Source organism: Pelodiscus sinensis, chromosome 6, assembly GCF_049634645.1.
Source record: "Pelodiscus sinensis isolate JC-2024 chromosome 6, ASM4963464v1, whole genome shotgun sequence".
NCBI classification, from domain to species: Eukaryota; Metazoa; Chordata; order Testudines; family Trionychidae; genus Pelodiscus; species Pelodiscus sinensis.
In genome coordinates, this window is record NC_134716.1 from 5,003,465 (window position 1) to 5,022,391 (window position 18,927).

Here is an 18,927-nt window from a genome sequence, read left to right on the forward strand (position 1 = left end):
CAGCCTTAGTGTAAAGAAGACAAGGGCCCGAGAGCTCCATTTCTATTGCATATTAGTAACTGGTGGTAGCAGCATGGGACATGCGACAGACGGTTTTACTGCAGCTAGGGAGGAATAAAAACCAAGCCAACATCTCTCCCAGCCTGGTCAGATATTGATTGGATAAATACTGCAATCCGATCCCAAGGGAACCACGCTTTTAATCTCCGTTATGTAGGCTTACTTGCCTCTATGGTTTTCAACATTAAAGCAAAGAACCTCAGACGTGACAAGGCCGGGGAGGGGGGAGATGGATCACAGACGGAGATATCAGAGGAAAGCTGTATTCACTATGAGCCAGCAAATCCTCAGGAAGACACGCAGCACTGGAGATCGGATCTGGATTTCTCATTTCAAATTCCAGCAAGAATAATCACCGCAGCTCCTGAAGTGGGATCACAGACTCTGCACCCTACCCCAGGAAGCTCTCTGCTGTATACCCAAAAAACCCGAGTAAAGCAAAGAGACCTCTCTTGCAGAGAGAGGGGGAATCCAGCTCTCACCTCAGAGATCTTCTGAACTGATAACGAAGAGAGTTTTACCCAGCTTCCAGCAGCCTCACCATTCTATCTCGCCAGCTTCCTGAACCCAAAAGTGCGCTATTTCAAAGGTGCACAAAATAAGCACACTGGTTGTTTTGACCCCACGCAGAAGATCAGTGTCTGCAGCTCTTCATTAAACCTGGCTCTCAAACTGGAAGGGATCTCGAGAGGTCATCAAGTCCAGTCCCCTGCAGGACCAAACACCGTCTAGATCAGGGCTATTCAACACACGGCCTACGGGCTGTTTGTTTGTGGCCCACAGTGAGGTTTGGGTTTTTGCAGAGCCCAACACATGGCCCATGGCTAGGATGCTTTGAACACGGCCTCCATTGGGATCACGCTCCACAACGGCGAGGCATCTCCCAGTCAGGGTGAGCACTGAAAGACCCAAGCAGATGGGCTGGCTGGAACAGACGGGTACAGGGTGTCGGCGTTTCTAGCCCCGAGGGAGGTGGTGCCGGGAGAGCCAGGGCATTGTGGGAAGTGCTTTGTATTCATGTCCATCAGTGTGAAAGAAGCTATTTGCATATATATTTGCATGTATATGCAATCACACTTAAGCTGCAGCCCTCGGCATGTGCTGGGAGTATCACTGTGGCCCCCAGGGCTTCCAAAGTTCAGTAGCCCTGGTCTAGATCATCTCTGACAGGTGTCTATCCAAACTGCTCTTAAATATCTCCAGTGATGGAGATTCCACAACCTCCCTAGGCAATTTATTCCAGTGTTTAACCAGCCTGACAGGAACTTTTTCCTAATGTCCAACCTAAACCTCCCTTGCTGCATTTAAGTCCATTGCTTCTTGTCCTATCCTCAGAGGCCAAGAACAATTTTTCTCCCTCCTCCTAACAACACCCTTTTAGATACTTGAAAACGGCTATGGTGTCCCCTCTCAGTCTTCTCTTTTCCAGACAAAACAAGGCCAATTCTTTCAGTCTTCCCTCGTAGCTCATGTTTACTAGACCTTTAATCATTTTTGTTGCTCTTCTCTGAACCTTCTCCAATTTCTCATGGCTAGCTTCCCTGAAAACTAGCTGGATGGTTCCCGAGGGTTTAAGTGATTTTCTCTTTCCTTAAACCCATGAGCCTATAACAAAATACAAATGTACATTCCTTGAATCTACTAACCTTGGGAAGATACCTTTAAAGTGTGATGGCAAATGCTCTGCTTGTCCCCAGGAGGAGAATGGAGACAGATTTGTGACTTGCAGAGGTCTGGTTCTCTCCTGTCCCCCTGCTGTACTGATGAGAGGTGGGCATCTTGCTGGCCGTTACGTTGTCGGCTGTGACACTGTGCCACCTTGTGCACTCGGCATGTATCCAACAGGACGCTAGGGAGGCACCATTTTTAGGGGTTCTGAGTCAGACACTGAATTTGCTTTCAGCTACCATGTTGCTAGTGGACCAGTTAAATTAAAAGCATCTGGCTAAACAAAGGTTTGATTTTTTTATTTTTTTATTTCCAAACTTAAAGCGTGTATGGACAGCTAGGACGTCGGCTGCAGACTGCCAGGAAGACAGCTACTGTAAAACAACGCTCCTGCTTTTCAGTACATTCAGATTTCCTAAGAAAAACAACGAAGGGAAAGTCCTCCGCTGGACCACAGCAAATCTCAGCAGAGCTAGGGCACCAGCAACGGTGGCAGTAAAAGCCATTTTTCTGCCTCCTCCTCTGATCCGGGGGCCGGACGGGGGTTGAATCACCCATCCACACAAATGAAAGCATGTGCCAGGCACAGGGACAATGGCAGGGACAGAGAGAGAGCTGTGCATTCCAGCCAGACCCTCGTTAGCCTCCAAAACAACCCCTCCAAGCCACATTCCCTGCGACGCAGAGCCAGCTGACACAGAGCCAGCGATCTCAGTTTTAAGAGCTACCCGGGCTAAGTTTTAAGGTCAGTTCTAAAGAGCCTTATAGCACAGTCTAGGCTAACCAACACTGTTCTAATAGCAGAGTATAAACAGCAAGCGAGCACAATGGAAATCTTCCTTCCCTGCGCTAAAAGGGGCTATTTAGAGACAGCACTTGAGTTCTAGCTCGTCAAGAAGGGCCTTTAGTCGTTCTGCAAAATAATCCCACTGTGTCTCTCCAAGGCAGTGGTAGGAACGAGTTTACCTTTCGGAGAGGCTGCAGTTATTAACAACCCAGGCCCGGGTTTTCATTCCCCCTCCCCTCCAAAGAGGGGCTTAAATTTAGGCAACGGAGCCAGGAGGAGCCAAGAGCAACCGGAGTAACCATAAAAATTAACACACAAGGCCTCCAACCCTGCACAAGGTACTGTGCCTTGCCTTTCTCTAGAGGCCTGCTCCAAAAGACAACTGGAATCTTTCCATACACTTCAGTACATTTTGGGTCAGATGCCAAGCACAACAATATTTTGTATTTTCTCGTTACTGAACCATTCACGAGCTCGAGTGTGTCAACTCCTGTCTCCCTTCAAGCAGCCTGATGTTTCAACCAGACAAAGGAAAAGAAACACCCCCCCCCCCCCCATAACTGCTACGAAAATGAGATGCAGCCATCTCAGGCTCTCTGCAGTTATTCAGGCCTGCATACATTATATGAACCAACCCTGAAGGAAAGCAGCACAATGCATTCTAATCTGGAATTATCTCTCTCGCTTTGATGTGAAAACCTCTATGCGCCTCTTCCCAAGCGCTACAGAAAAACCTCTATAATACACAATTCAGCGTTCCCGCTTAAAATATACAGCGGCAATAACCGGCTGGCTTTGTGTCTGCGCTTATCATTACAGAGCACTCCTAGTCTGCGCCACACCTTTGTTTCTTTTTTATTAAAAACTCTCGCCCCGATTCTGCAGAGATTACTGCGCTAGTGCACATCAGGTACTCTCCCTGGGACTCCTGACTACAGGAGTGAATTTCTCCATGCACTCTGGCAGCAGAGAAAAGCCCATTCACCATCATGACAAACAGGAATCCAATAAACTCCGGGGTCTATTTTAACTGTGACTCAGAAACCAGTCAGTGGAGGGAACACTAAATCTCTAGGGCCCTGCGCAGACACAAAATTTCATATCCACATCTGTAGCCGCAAAAATGAGCCGTGCATGATCTGCAGGGCTCTACAAATCTCTTATTTTAAAGCTGGCTGTAAAATCCATCCCTTACCTTCAGCAGTCCTCTTGGGAAATCTTTGCCCTCGTCCATGCCCTGGAGGTTAGCAATGAACTCTTGGCAGGTCATCTTTTTCCCAATGTTCTGGAAGACAGCAACAGATTCGTTACACAAGAAGATGGGTGCTGCTGACCAGCGATGGTGAGACCGAAGTAAACCGAATCTGGGTGGGTGGCACCTCTTTGTGTTAGTTGGAGCCCAAGGCAGGCCTGGTTGGGAGCATTCCCAGAATTATACAGATGTTAGTGCGAGCATGCCTGCATGAACCCCGCTGGAAAACACACAGGAAAGGTGCATTCATAGCCCAGGCTGCCATTCAAACAATAGATGTTCAATAGCACCTCACCAAAAGTCCTATCATGGGGATGGAGGGGGTGGTGATGGTTTCCTAGCGTTTGCACTGTGCTTTTCATCCACTGCTCTCCAAGCATTTAACAAAAAGCAGGGCTGTGCGCGTAGAACTTTAAAGTCGGACTTCCCAGAAAGCGGGAGCCACATGGCCAAAGTGGCAGCCCGAAAGCCAGCAAGCTGGGAAGAATTTAAAAACAAACCAACAAAGCTTGTACTGGCAACTAAAGCTCTGAATGAAACCCAGCATCGGTAACCCTCACTTTTGGGGATTCCCTGAGATTGGGGCTGCACTTGCATGTCTAAACCAAAGGGCCTCTTTGGGTTTATTGTCTCCCATGCACTTGGAGGATCAGTCTGGCTGTGAGCAGCACTGCAAAGCTGCTGCACTCTGCTAGGACTTCTGCAGGTGTGTGCTATGGCTCTCAGGGCTGCAGCAAGCGAAGCTGATCTGTGATTCTTTCCCCCCGAGCTGTGGGAGAGCATGTCTGTCCGTCCAGGCACACGGGGGAATCATAGGAAGACAGTGGATCTCTCACTGTCAAGTAGAGAGGTTACCAGCCTGTGTTAAAGCAGCTCTAGCCTATATCCCAGATGAGCCAGCCTGGACAAAACTCTGAGGAGGGCTGCAGGTGTAGACAGGAGCTAGCAAAGGGACAACACGTAAGGCAGAGCCCAGGTTAACTCTGCCGTAAAGACAGACCCTGACAGAGCGAAGGAGCTCCATCTATCACAGAAGTTGCAGGCTTTTAGGGCTACAGCATCCCATGATCTCTGTGCCTGCAACTGCTCACCAGCGCACATATACTTGAATGCTGCGTACAGATGCAGTCGCCTCATCTCCAAAAAGTTATCTTGGATTGGAAAAGGTTCAGAAAAGGGCAACAAAAATGATAAGGGGTTTGAAAGGAGTCCCATATGAAGAGAGATTAAAAAAGACTGGGACTTTTCAGCTTGGAAAAGAGGAGACTGAGGGGGGATAGGATAGAGGTCTATAAAATCATCACTGGTGTGGAAAAAGTGAATAAGGAAAAGTTATTTTCCCGTTCCCATAATATAAGAACGAGGGGGGTTACCAAATGAAATGAATAGGTAGCAGCTTTAAAACAAACAAAAGGAAGTTTTTCTTCACGTAGCGCACAGTCAACTTGTGGAACTCCTTGCCAGAGGATGTTGTGAAGACTAGGGCTTTAACAGGGTTCAAAAAAGATCTAGATTCATAGAGGTTAGGTCCATCAGTGGCTATTAGCTAGGCTGGGCAGGAATGGTGTCCCTTGCCTTTGTTTGTCAGAGGCTGAAAATGGGTGACAGAAGAGAGATCACTGGATGATTCCCTGTTCTGTTCACTCCCTCGGGGGGCACCTGTCATTGGCCGCTGTTGGCAGACAGGACACTGGGCTAGAAAGGCCTTTGGTCTGACCCAGCCTGGCCATTCTTGTGTACACAGGTAGGGAGGGGAGAGGAGCGGATTGAGCCATGATCCTACCCCCACCACGTCAGCCAGCCACCCTAGCCTGGCCCTCACGCCTGCTTTTATTAAGCTTCAGAGCCCTGGTCTGAACAGGGATGGTTTTAATTTCAGATGTAGGCTTTTGCTGCCAGTCAGGCCCTAGAATTCAACAATTCATTTCCCCACCTGAAGCGGGTTGCTGCCCACATTTACAGGGGCTCTCTGGTTTGCTCTTTCCCAGCAGACGGCAACTGAAGTGGCTTACTCCAGTACACGGAAAGAGTCTGATCTAGAGCAAGACAGGGAGGAATTAAGGGTGGTCCATTAGCTCCATTCATTCACGTCGCTAGGAAGCGTCACTGCACAGAGGAGCCATGCCAAGAGGTTGGAGCATTAGCCTATCGTCCGAAAACAGGTGGTTTCAATATGTGCAAAAGAGACTGCATTCAAACACACAACTTACCACCTATAAGGGAAACCCAAAAGAAAGAAGGAAAAAAAAAAAAGATGACAGGCGATCCAAGGAAGAGAAGGCAAGAGAAACGCATGCCAGGGTCTCTCACTGAGCTGCATTCTCCACGTGTAAGACAGCGTGGTAATCTCCACCAATGGCAGAAACCTGCAGTCTTACACCGAACAGACTCCTCTGAGCCTCGGCAGTGGTGTCAAGGTAGGCAGAGTCTCCAGCTAAACAGCACACTAAGCAAAGGAACCATCTGACGGTGCACACTCTAGGGCAGATTCCTGTACCTTGATCTTCCCTTATAACAAGCACGGCCTCATTCCTTGACATGTGCCACCAGCTCCAATGGGACTCCCTGAGGATACTGTGCTCAGCAGGAGAGATTGGGGCCCTTGGAGAGCAGAGTTTGCTTGAAACTTCTGTTCCCTCATAAAGCTGGTGGGCTGAGATCTGCAAAGCCACTTAGGGGCTCTGGACTCTCTATTCAAATTACTGGGATGTGGAAGACCCTTAGAAAGCTGTGAGAGTCTTAGCTGAAATGTGTACACACTGCTTGGAGAGACACTGAAATCTCTAGAAGAGGCGACCTCCTTCTCCTAGCAGCCACCCAAAGGCTCCCAAAAGTTGGGAGAACAGGTCTGCCTCGTTTTAGTCATCCCCTGCCCACTAAGAACCCATTTTTTGTCAGCCCATGGGTGCTTTAAAGCAACCCTCCTTGCACCGCAAATTCATGTTCTGAAATACAAATTCAACAGCAGCATCACATCAGTTCAGGCTGGTACACCTCCCACCTCAGCCCCCCAGCGCAACCTTGCATCCCATTGCTCTCCTCCCCCGGGATGGCAATACCAGCAGCTAAGGTACCTCCTGGCATTAATTTTCACGTGCTGGGCAGAGGCTGCCTGGCCTGTCTGCTAGCACAAGGGTAACTCACGCAAAGGCCTGTCCTGTTCTGCCACCTGGCGGCCACGAGCAGAATGGCAGTGAACCAAAAGGGGCTAGAAATCGTGGTTCGATTCTCCCAGGCTCTCCCACGGTGCTAAGGAGTCTCACCCTCCCTTGCACAAGGGCCTGTCAGAATTGTTCCTGTCCTGCACCGAAGGGGCAGAAGACAGCACCCACCCCCCCCAGAAGGCAAGGAGGGGGCATGGTCACAGATGGAGCCCCCCAAACAGAATTATGCTGCACCCGCATACAGGGCCTGCTAACGGCATCCCAGGACTTGGGCAGGCATGGACGTCCATGTGCCTTGTGCAGCGAGCGGTGTGGCCAGTCGCAGTCCAGCCCCCACAGAGGAGCTCCATGCACCAGGAGCCCGAGAGGACTGATTGGCCAGCAACCAGCATCACAACTTCGACAGGCCCCCTGAAAACAGGGGTGGGGCAAGTCGCCACGAACCCGCACTCACATGGCCATGCAGATCAGTGTTCAGCAGCATCACCGCACATGTGAGACAGTGGACTCCATCTGGGAAAAGAAGCAGAAAAAATATCACACACAAGTAGGGTAGCCAGGCAGCAAGAGGGAAAAATTAGGGCACTTTTTCTCCTCGGGATGAGGGGCTCTCATTGCCGATACAAGACAAAACCTGATGGTCTCTCTCCGCCCTCCTCCCCTAACCCGAAAGGGAATTTGCTCATGAAGAAACACAGAGAAAAGCAGGGAAATGAATCCAAAGTGATTTCACAGATGTCCGTTCCTCTCCTCCTCTCTTCCAGCTTTTATCCCCTGACAAAACAGTCTGGCCGCATCGACTGATACACAGAGTCGCTACAAAACCACACGCGCTGGCTACCTCGCGGGTATCAGTCCGCCAGATGGAATCAGTTCTTTCTTTTTTCGGCTTGCTAGGGCCAGCACAGAAAGAATAAAACTCCCCGCCTCCTTGCCTGGGACTCTCCTGACCTTCCAGACAGGGGACGTGACAGCCTCTCTCCGTCAGTATGTCTGGTCTTCCAGAAACGCAGTCCTGAGCGACAGGGTCTCATACGATTTCCCCACACACACCCCGACTCCGGCCCTGTTTGTCTTAGACCCCGCACGAGGCAGGGCCAGTAGGGTGAAGGAAACCGCTGCTTGCAGGACCCATCTCACAGGCGGCGGCAGCTGCATGTGGCAAAGGTGCCAATTCTGTGGATCCTCCAGGGCTGGAAGACCCACAGAAAATAATGAGTGGGTGCTTAGCACCCTCTGGCAGCTAGCTGCTCCTTTGCCGCCAGAGCCTCCTACTGCTAGTGGCACTGCTGATCAATGCCTCCCACCAGCCCTGCAATCAGCCCCTTCCCCTCCCGCCCGCTGAGATCAGCTGGTCCCCGGCACACTGGAGAGGAGGGGGAAGAGTGGGGAGGGGGCAGCCTGAGGGGAGGAGGCAGAACTGGGAGGGAAGTCGGGATGTAAAAACCACCACGAATAGTTAACCAGTTAAGCGATTTGCTTAACTAGTTAACCACGGGGGCTGCGCTGAAGGGGCCTGCCGTGGCTGCTCCTGCAGGCTGGGCCCTCCGGGTAGCCGGTGACCTGGTAAGCATGCCGATACGGCTAAGGTAACCAGTTCCCCGTTTACCTTGTACATCCCTAGAGAGAAGAGGCGAGGTGGGGGGTGGAGTGGGGCTGGGAAGAGGCGGGGCAGGGGGACCATCGCAGAGCAGGAGACTGGGCACCGCCAGGGCCAGGAGGAAACAGGTGTGGCAAAGATCCTTCGGAAGAGGCTCTTGAGACGGCAGCCCTGGACTAGGCTCTCTCTCAGGCTTGGCCCTGGGCAGATGATGTGGCTTTGGGAAAGTCACACAGGCCAACATTTGCAGAAGCAGCCGCTACGTGAGTGTTCCTCATTTTCTAGGGGCCCGTTATGAGATATCCAAAGCCAGCTCTTCCGAAGCACCGGCGGCCACTGCTCCGGCAGGAGCTGGGGGTGCTCACACTCCCGCTCTCATTGGTCACCTCAAGCTAGTCAACATTTGAAAATGTCAATATCCATCGCTCTGTGCCTCAGTTTTCCTGTCCATAAAGTGGGGTCATAGCCCCAGCTCGCCGGGGAGCAGGGAAGCTACATCCATCGCTCCCTATGAAGCATTCAACTATTATGCTGATGGACATCATTAAAAAAACAAAAACATGAAGAAATTAACAACTTCTGGTTCAGTGGGAGGTTCGGGTGGCGTGCTGTAAGGCTAGGCCGTATAAACTGTCTCTCCTGTCCGCTCCACCGTGCAAGGCTCCTATGAAATAAATAGGACGTGATCCTATCTTGAATCCAGTGGTACTAGACATGGGCTGAACTCATTGCGAGATCAAGGTCTAAAGCTACACCTATGCTACCCTTCCACTCCAGCAGCAGGATGATATGGGGCCAAAACCAGTCATGTGGCCAGAGAGGCATGGCTTGGGCCAAACGTGTAAGGTACATACCTGGAACATATCCACGCTCTTCAGGTATGTCTTTATTCTATTGGCTTCATCCGTGCCTCCTGGCTATACTGCTGCTCGTACCCACATATAAAATTTATTCCGCACAGGATAAAAATAATCCGCCCATGCATGGAATATATTAGAGGGAACATTGATTCTGAGTTAGAAATTCCTCAGCAGTCCCCTCCTGCGGAGCATCAAGCTGCCGGTATAGGGCTGCCAAAAGGCAAAATCTATTCCTTAGATGGGGGCAAAGCTAAGCATTTATTTTAGATTCCACAATCCACTTCCAATGAGTATCATGGAAGAAAATACCAATTTAGAACAGAGTCAGCTAAAGTAGATTTAATTCTAATCCCCTCCGTACCTAACTATTAGTCCATCTGCATCATGTACAGTACATTATCCTTCTCCTCCTCCCCTAACATTTAGTTTAATAGTGGCTAAAATCGTTTAGCTAAGCTGGGATTATGCGGGGCCTGAAATAAATTTTTTCCTCTTTTTTTTCCTGCTATCTTCCTTTTAGACTTGCATATGCTCTGATATAGCTGGGCATTTTTAGGTCAAGTTGGCTGTCGGCGCAACTATCGCATTCAATGGTGTTATAACAGCAGAGTTTGCCCTTTTATTCTGGAACAGTTCCGTCTTCCCAAATTTGAAACATGGCTGAGAGCGCTGAAGAGGAAGTTGCGTGAAATGAGCTAGAACATGCCCAACTGTAAGCATGGATTTAGTCGCACTGAAGTCAATGGAACTGCTCATGTGCTTAAGGCATGTTTAAATACCGTGATGAATTGAGACCAACACTAGTAAAGTTGCCCTACTTCCATCCATATCACTACTCTGGCAAGGAGAAATTAGAAGACTACCATTCCCTTTAGTGGCAATCGCTCACCTCCCATAAACAGACCATTGTCATGCATACATTTGTTTCTCCTCGGGCAGCAGAATATTTCTAGCAAAAACCAGACAGACAATCGCCAAAAGAGAAAGAACAAAGAGGAATGTCCATGACCTAAAACTCAGAAGCAAAATTACCTTGAGTAGAAACGGTGTTTGGGTTACACTGATAGTATCTGTTGGAGAAGTGGATTAATACTCTCTCTCGCTCCTGAGTTTCTCCAATAAGTGAAAAGGCTTTAAAGAAAGTCCTAAAAGAAGTTAGAGAAAACTGAAATTAAAAACACAAATCTCTACTGGTTTGACAATGCCCTAATAACACTTCACAGCAAGGGATAAGCCACGGCATGTCAAAAAGTTGTTTCCAAGAGTCTACTAAGGGAAGAAAGTCCAACTAGGTAATTATTCCCTAAGTATTTCATCTGAACTCTTCAATAAAGGGAAGAGACAAATCACTGATGGTCTGAGAAGTGGTGCAAATGTATTGATACAAAACTATATTATTTTAAATATTTTCCTCTCTTATTTTGAGGCTTTTTGGATAACGAATATGCAAAGCTAAAAAAGAAGAGCACTTACTCCAAGCTACCAAAGTGCTTAAGCACTCGCTTAACTTAAGCACATGACAAATACCATAGTCTTCAAAGAGGTTAACGCATACTTAGGAGCACTGTGTGATCGGGTCACAGTGTCACAGGACTGAGCTCCTAGAAACTACACTCGACGAGGGTCAGTTGTAAACGAATCACAAAAATTAGCAGCTACAGGAATTAATGTTTGGTACCAGCTGGTTAAACCTCACTTTAAAACTCCCTTCTTTTAAAAGTATTATTTGGCTGTCAGAACACTTATACCAGGGCGAGCAGACAGTTGCTGCAGACAGTTTAGTTTACTACTAAAAGTAACAAGCATAAATATTAAAGGGAGAGGCAGAATTCTGATTTTTTTTTAAAGAACTAGAACATTAAAATGCCAGTTTCAAAAGGCTGCTGAGCATCCATATTCAGAAGGGATCAGCATCGAGTAGCTCTCATTGTTCTGGACATACTTAGATGCCTAGGAGATTTCAAAAGAGCTCAGTGCTTGAGTATGGAATGCAGCTAGAGCGCCTGAATTCCACACCTAGCTAGCCACAAAGGTTTGGCGCATTTCAGGATTCAGCTGTCAAATTCCCCCATTCTTCTGATTCATCGCACTTGTGCACTGACTCAGTCACATCTTTCCTATTAACTTTTAAAGGCCAACAGCTAGGCCACACTGCTGCTATTTGTTGCCTGGTTCCTCAGAACAGGCATGAAGATTACCAAGGGTGACAGTCTGCACCTCTATGTTCACACCTTTTACAAGACTATATTCAATTTTGTACAAAGTATGTATCATTTAGAAACTCATAATTTGCTGATCATTATTGTCCCAGTGAAATGTGTGCGGTGACATTGCATAAATAGGGATGTTAAAATGTGTGTATTTTTGTAAATGTGTAACCAGTGAAATTTTCAGCAGTCACATGTTTACATGCAGGGTGGGAGAGGCAGGAGCCGGTGCTTGCTGGAAGCTGGCTTTTAAATCAGCTCCCTGCAAGCACAGCTACTGCCTGTCCCCCCAATCACCACACGGCTGCCTCTGAATCAGAGGCAGCAGCACAGTGGAGGGTGGAGAGCTGCGTGTAACTATGAGAGTTAACCAATAAGCTCAGGCTTATTGCTTCACACAAGTACACAGTTACATCCCTAGTTATAAACGGCTACTGGATAACACTACTGAGACATCTTCCAAGTTTAGAAAAGCAGCCATAAACCAGTTCCTTAGACATAAAAGGCAAACTGAGACATCAGCCAGGTGTTGAGGAAATCAAATGGACCAGCACTTGGTTAAGTGACCATTCTTTGACAGGGAAAAGGGGATGAGCAAGAAATTTACATCTTGGCAAAGGAACAGCTGGAGGGTCCCCGCTGGATAGGAATCTCAAAGAAAAGAAAAGGGTATAAGGATGGGGAACAGAAGTCCCAAGTTCTCTCTCCCGTCACCTCTACTTATGGCATCGACAACATTTGAAGGACAAAGGAAGCATCACTAGCCTGGGAACCCGGCAGAAAGGAATTCAGACAGTAAGATGGTTAAAAAATTGGGGAGAGAGACCTTTGCTTTGAATTCACTGTAACTTGTTAATTTAGGTAAGTAGTTCCCCTTACTCTTATCTTCTTGTAACCCACTCTGACTTGTATGCCTCATTATTTATAATTTAGAATGTAGCTTTCTATAATTAATATATGTGTTTTATTGTTTTAGCTAAACCCGTGTGTGCTTGTACTGAAGTATTTAGGAAACTCCACTTGAGATAACAGGGTCTGTGCATATCATTTTTCTATTAATAAAATGACAGACTTTATGTGTCTGAGCTTGTGCTGTCTGGGAGAGAGCTGGGCAGTACACGATGCACATTTCTGGGGGAAACGTCTAGGCCTGAGAATTTGCTGGTTTTGTTCTGCAGGGTAATTGAAGAGTGGCTGGCCATAGCACTTAGCGGGGAGTAACTAACATGCTGGAGAGTGGGTGTGAGCAGCCCACAAACAGTTGCTCTGACAGAGAAGCAATGTAAAAGGCACCCGCATTGGAGAATGGATGGGACACAGCCACTCAGCTGTACCCTGGGTAATGTCACACCAAGAATTTTAACAATTCCACAAAAGCGTTTCCCGTCAGGGAATGCCACCAGATTCTAGGCTCTTTAGCGATGTTATGACAGTATTTACTTCTTCACTTAACACAAAAACTGTAAGTCACCTGATGAAATTAACAGACAGCAGATTTAACACAAATAAGAGGAAGTACTTTTCCACACAACACACAAATAACCTGTGAAATTCTTTGGCTTGGGATGCTGAGCTGGCCAAAAGTATAAATGGGTTAAAAAAAGAAGTAGATAAGTTTATAGCTGTTAGCCAAGATGGTCAGGGATGCAGCTCCAGCTCCCCTAAACCTCTGACAGCCAGAAGACAACAACAGAGGTGGATCACTCCAGTTGCCCTTTCGGTACACTCCCTCTCTGAAGCTGTGCTACTGGCCACCGTCAGAGATAGGATACCGGGCTAGATGGACCATTGGTCTGAGCTGGTATGGCCATTCTTATGTTCTTTACACTCGAATTACAAACTGAAAGAACAGGAACTAACCTCCCCTTGGACTCCATCTTCAATTCCTTAGGCCATGTCTTCACTAAGAGGAAGAACAACATTGCTGCAATCAATATTCCGGACTTTGATTTAGCGGGTCTTTACTAGACCCGCTAAATCAAACTTAGACGGTGCCCCCATCAATGCCAAAACTCCTACCCCTTACGAGGAGTAAGGGAAGCCAACAGGTTTTTGCTCAGATTGCTGTTCTGCTGTGGAGACCGCATGAAAACTCAAATTAAGATACGTCGACTTTAGCTACGTAATTAAGTTGCTGGAATTGCGTATCTTAATTCGACCTTCCCCTTTAGTGTAGGCCTGGCCAGAGATCCTCTAGGGATAATTACATCTGTTGAGACCGCATGAAAAGAACATGAGGTGTGGACATGAGCACGTACCTGAGGGAGTGATCCAGCGTCATACCCGTGAAATCAAAAAACTTCAGGTATTCCTCAGCCACAAGTTTGCTGAACTCATTGCTAAATAATAGTAATAATAAAAAAATTAGTTAAAAGCAAACATCCAACTGTTTTGGTTACATGTAGAATTAGCCATGTGAATTGTTATCACCTACAGCTCCCAACTTAAACCTGTCCAACACATTATCAATACATTACAGCCTATACTGGAACAGGACACTAAACTCCAAGAAGCTCTGGGAGACAGACCCATAGTCTCCTATAGACAACCACCTAACCTCAAGATGATTCTTATCAACAACCACAGGACATACCACACTAATACCAACCCTGGTACTTTCCCTTGCAACAAACCCCGTTGCCAGCTTTGTCCACATATTCACTCTGCTGACACCATTATTGGGCCTAACCAAGTGAGTTATAAGATCAAGAACACACATTCCTGCGCATCCAGAAATATAATCTATGCTATCATGTGCCGAAAGTGTCCGTCTGCTATGTGCATTGGACAAACGTCTCAGACACTTCGCCAACAAATCAATGCCCACAAAACAGACATTAGACAGGATCACAAAGAAAAAACAGTTTCTTGCCATTTCAACCAGAAAGGACACTGTCTCAATGACCTAATCACATGCATCCTACTTCAGAAGACTTTCAAATCTGCACTTGAAAGGGAATCCTCTGAACTGGCATTCATGCTAAAATTCGACACTCTCCGCAGGGGGCTGAACAAAGACCCCAACTATCGTACCCATTACAAAGATAGCTTCCCCAATTATCACCTCTAATACCATTAACTCACAGACATCTCCCCTTCCCCACCTGTAATATCATTAACTCACAGGCATTTACCTTCCTTTCCCCCACCCCCCTGCATCCTCCCTCTGTTCTGAAATGTGATTTGTCCTTTTCATATGTGTTCATTTTTTTTAATTGTATCCTTTGGTATATATGGTTGTGACTGTTTTCTTCCACTATTTGATCTGAGGAAGTGGGTCTGGCCCACAAAAGCTCATCACCTAATAACCATCTTGTTAGTCTTTAAAGTGCTACATAGTCCTGTCTTTTGTTTTAACCATGTGAATAACATTGCACAAAATGCCCCGTGTCAACACGTACTTTTTCCCCAAGTGCTTTGCCACATCAGAGCGCTTGAATCGGTCCAGTTGGTAGAGACGCTTCGCCAGCCTTCTGGCTGCTTCCAAATTGCTGTTGGTGCCATTGCTGAGATCTTTACTATGGTTTTCAGCACCATCTTTCTCCGGGAGCTCGTTGCTTCCCATGGCCACCGTGGAGTCGAAGAGCGAATTTCTCAGTCCAGCATTGCTACATGAGAGAAGGAATGTGAACAGGAGAAAAAAAAAGAATAAAGACGTGATGAACATTTTCAAGAAAAATGGACTTTCTAACTGACAGCGCGGTAATTAATTGCCAAGATTGCAAAATACGATGAACGCCATTCAACTAAAGAACCGTTTAGAATGGGCGTATTTGTTGAGGAACTGCAGCTACTGGGAGTTGGTTTATTTTGATTTAAATAACAAAGACGCCTGTACAATGCATAATTACGACTGGAAACGTAATCCTGGCAGCACTGGAACAAGTCTTCATGCAGGAATTACTCCAGACAGCCACCTGCAACACAAGAACACGCCTTTCTATCCCATCACTGTGGGACGTAGACCCTCAGCCTTACCCAAAAGGCCCTACCCATCTGCTGCTGTGTACCAAATGTGAGCTATTTCAGACTAGGTAGGGGGAATAAGTCCTAGAGCCACATAGCTCCCACAGAAACCATCCTAACAGCAGCCTCCTCTCTCTTCCTACTAGACATCTGACTCCCTTAGGCATATTTAAACATCTCAGGTTCAATGAAGAACAATGCAAAGAGTAAACAACTATTCTTACAAACTACAGCTGTCCACCTATTACGCTTACAGTGCCTTTAAACACCACATCACCTCAACTACGTGCCACCTCTGATTTTGTCACAGAGACGATGGCGGCCATGGAAACTGCGACTTTGGGTGAAGTCCGTGGAACCTTGGAAAGGTCTTGTACAAATGCACTTGAGTAGGCTCCCGCTAGGACTGGTGTTGGAAACCTGTGCACCACATCGCAAACACCCCTCAGGTTCGGCGTGTCTGCTGATGGAAACAGGGATGGGTGAGCCAAACCTGAGCTGAGCTGTGACTGTGTGTGCCAGGTCGCCACACCCAAAACAGGGGTCAGGAGTTGGTGATGAGGGGTGAATGGAGGGTGGTTTCACTCTCCAAGAATCATAGAACCCCAGGGCTGGAAGAGACCTCAGGAGGTCATGGAGTCCAACCCCCTGCCCAAAGCAGGACCAACCCCAACTCAATCAACCCAGCCGGGGCTTTGTCAAGATGGAACTTAAACACCTCTAGGGATGGAGATTCCACCCCCTCCCTAGGGAACCCGTCCCAGTGCTTCACCACTCTCCTAGGGAAACAGTTCTTCTTAATATCCAACCTAGACCCCCCACTGCAACTTGATCCCATTGCTCCTCCTGCCACCTGTCACTACTGAGAACAGCCTCTCTCCTTCCTCTTTGGAACCTCCCTTCAGGAAGTTGAAGGCTGCTCTCAAACCCCCCGTCACTCTTCTCTTCTGCAGACTAAACAAGCCCAAATCCCTCAGCCTCTCCTTGTAAATCATGCGCTCCAGCCCCCTTAGCATTTTTGTTGCCCACCGCTGGACCCTCTCCAATGCCTCCACATCCTTTCTGTCATCTCCAAGACCCCCACCCATCTCTTATGTCTATGTTGTGCAAACTACATTGTGTGGTGAACTTTCCAAGACTTATCTTTTCTTTTCTTGCATCTCTGTTGTGAAATTTACTAAAAATTTCTGTGCAAAATGATGGCCTTAACTACCACCAATAAAACCGCCCTGTTTCCCTATCTACTCCTTATTACAGGCCAGCCCTGGAAGGTGGCCAGCACTGACAGAAAACATCTGCATCCTGGAGAATGGATGCGACCACAAGCCATGACTGGTGACATGGAAATGCCAGCCACTCCCAGTGACCTATATTCCACAGGTACTTCCGGCAAGAGCACTTCAGAAACGAAGTGGGAAGAGAAAAGGAGAAGAGCGCTTGTTTCTTTTCCTCTTGGAAGCTTGCCAAAGGAGCGGCCTCAGAAGGAATTTCACGAACTTCCCATATATAAAATGAAGTCCAAGTCAGGTGTTTCATTCACAAAAGCACCATGTCAAAGCAGCTGCTCGGTTCAATAGCCTTTCAGTTTTTCTTTAAACTAAGCAACTGCATATGGGTAGGCGGGAGGTAAAAGTGGTGTTTGGCCTTATTCAACACCTAAATTTAGCCTTCCTATTAAAGAGGCTAACTTGGCAATACTAGAGTTTAAGGGTGACATTTTTCATGCTCATTTCTCATTGGAAATTAATGCATGTCCAAATCGTTTAAGCAGCTTTAAGAAGATAAAGCCCCACCACACCGTGTATTTTGCAGTCATTGTTCTCTAAATGTGTAATGAGTTTTATTTCATTAGTCCCTAAACCTCTTTGCTGACAACGATGAAAAAGGCCAATTAGAGCTCACTGCGATGGAGCTTTCTGTGGACACCTATTCGTTACGATCGAGACAGCAGGGACCTCGGGTGAGGATTCACATTGGTCACCGACAGGGAAGCTGCTCTGCCTGCCAACTTTGGTGCGTATGTGATAAAAATAAAAACCTGCCATGTGGGATATGCTAGATGGGTGTGTAATGGAGTTTATTTAATCAGTTCTTAGCACGCAAGGCTAAACAGGACCACAATGATAATGATAATGCAACGGGGAATCATTTTTGACCACCCCAAGATTTTGGTAAGTGGTCAAGGGCCTCACATTTCTGTGGAGAGGGGGTGGGGTCTGAGATGGAGGTTGGGTGCAGAAGGGAGCTGAGGGTACGGGTTTGGGGCCTGGAAGGGAGGTGAAGGAGGGAGTTGTGACCTGGGGCAGGGGAATGAGGTGCAGGATTGGGGAGGGGCTATGGGCGCATGAGAGGATTCTGGCCTGGGGAAGGGGTGTAGGGTCTTGGAGGTAGTTGTGACCTGGAGGACGGGAGAGGATGTGGGTGGTGATCTGGGGCAGAAGGGTGTTGATGACTTGGATCAGGGAGTTGGCATGCGGGAGGGGCTGGAGTGCCAGAGGCAGGCTCTGGTCGGGAGGCACTTACCTAGGCAGCTCCCAGCAAGCAGCCCAGCGGGACCTTCAGGCAGGCTCCTTGCCTGACACAGTGGCCGCTCAAAGCAGCTGGCTGCTCCATATACCTCTCTGCACCACATGCCTGTGGGGGGGGAGGGGGGGGAGACTTGCACATGGCCCCCGCCCACAGCACAATCATCCCAGCTCATTGACCAGTTTCCAGCACAGGTCCCCAGCAGCCAGCCCCTTTGAGTGCTAGGGCTGTGACAGGCAGGGGTCCCGGCAGGGTGGACCAGGGGCTGGACCCAACCCATGGCCTGTATTTTGCACACCCCTGATCTAACATGACCTCCTAAGTATCACGGGCCACAGAATTTTACTCGGTGAGTCTTGCAAAATGAATCACAGGCAAAGGGGGAACTTGAACACCTGGTCACAGACAAACACAATACTTCCTAAACCACCAGCTGCACTTAAGCAAACTCTTTCGGTCTCCTGGAGAAGTTTTACAGCCTCGTCTGTGCTTTCTGCTCCAGCCTTCTCAGGCTCTTATCTCAACACTCTGCTGACCTGTGCCCCAGCACGCAATCAAAAATTAAAAGACCGTGATGAATCGCTGCCGCCCCAACTTCAGCGCATGGCACCAACAGTGACCAGATCTCCGATGGTCTCTCCTCCAATTAGCAGATTCAAAACATCTCTGTGATGGGACAGAATTGGGCAGGAACCCTAAATTAGCTTCCGAGAGTTACTACCTCCCCTTTATTACTGCCAACTACTCACAACGTGCTAGCACCTTGAGACCAAAGAGGTCGTGGTGCCATTGTGGCAAATCCTACACACACATATAAAAGTAAATTTCTTAACCAAG

General features: G+C 47.8%; 1 protein-coding gene across 7 annotated transcripts in view; it reads right to left on the reverse strand.

Annotated features, from left to right (window-relative positions):
• Positions 1–18,927, reverse strand: part of PSD3 (pleckstrin and Sec7 domain containing 3) — a 128,556-nt gene that overhangs the window by 59,304 nt on the left and 50,325 nt on the right. For all 7 annotated transcript variants that reach the window (XM_075931345.1, XM_006111089.4, XM_075931346.1 and 4 more), the window contains 5 exons: positions 15,000–15,206; positions 13,857–13,937; positions 10,424–10,536; positions 7,386–7,444; positions 3,711–3,800 (listed from right to left, as the gene is read on the reverse strand). In XM_075931345.1, the coding sequence (XP_075787460.1) occupies positions 3,711–3,800; positions 7,386–7,444; positions 10,424–10,536; positions 13,857–13,937; positions 15,000–15,206 (550 nt within the window). The remainder of the gene's footprint in view (positions 1–3,710; positions 3,801–7,385; positions 7,445–10,423; positions 10,537–13,856; positions 13,938–14,999; positions 15,207–18,927) is intronic.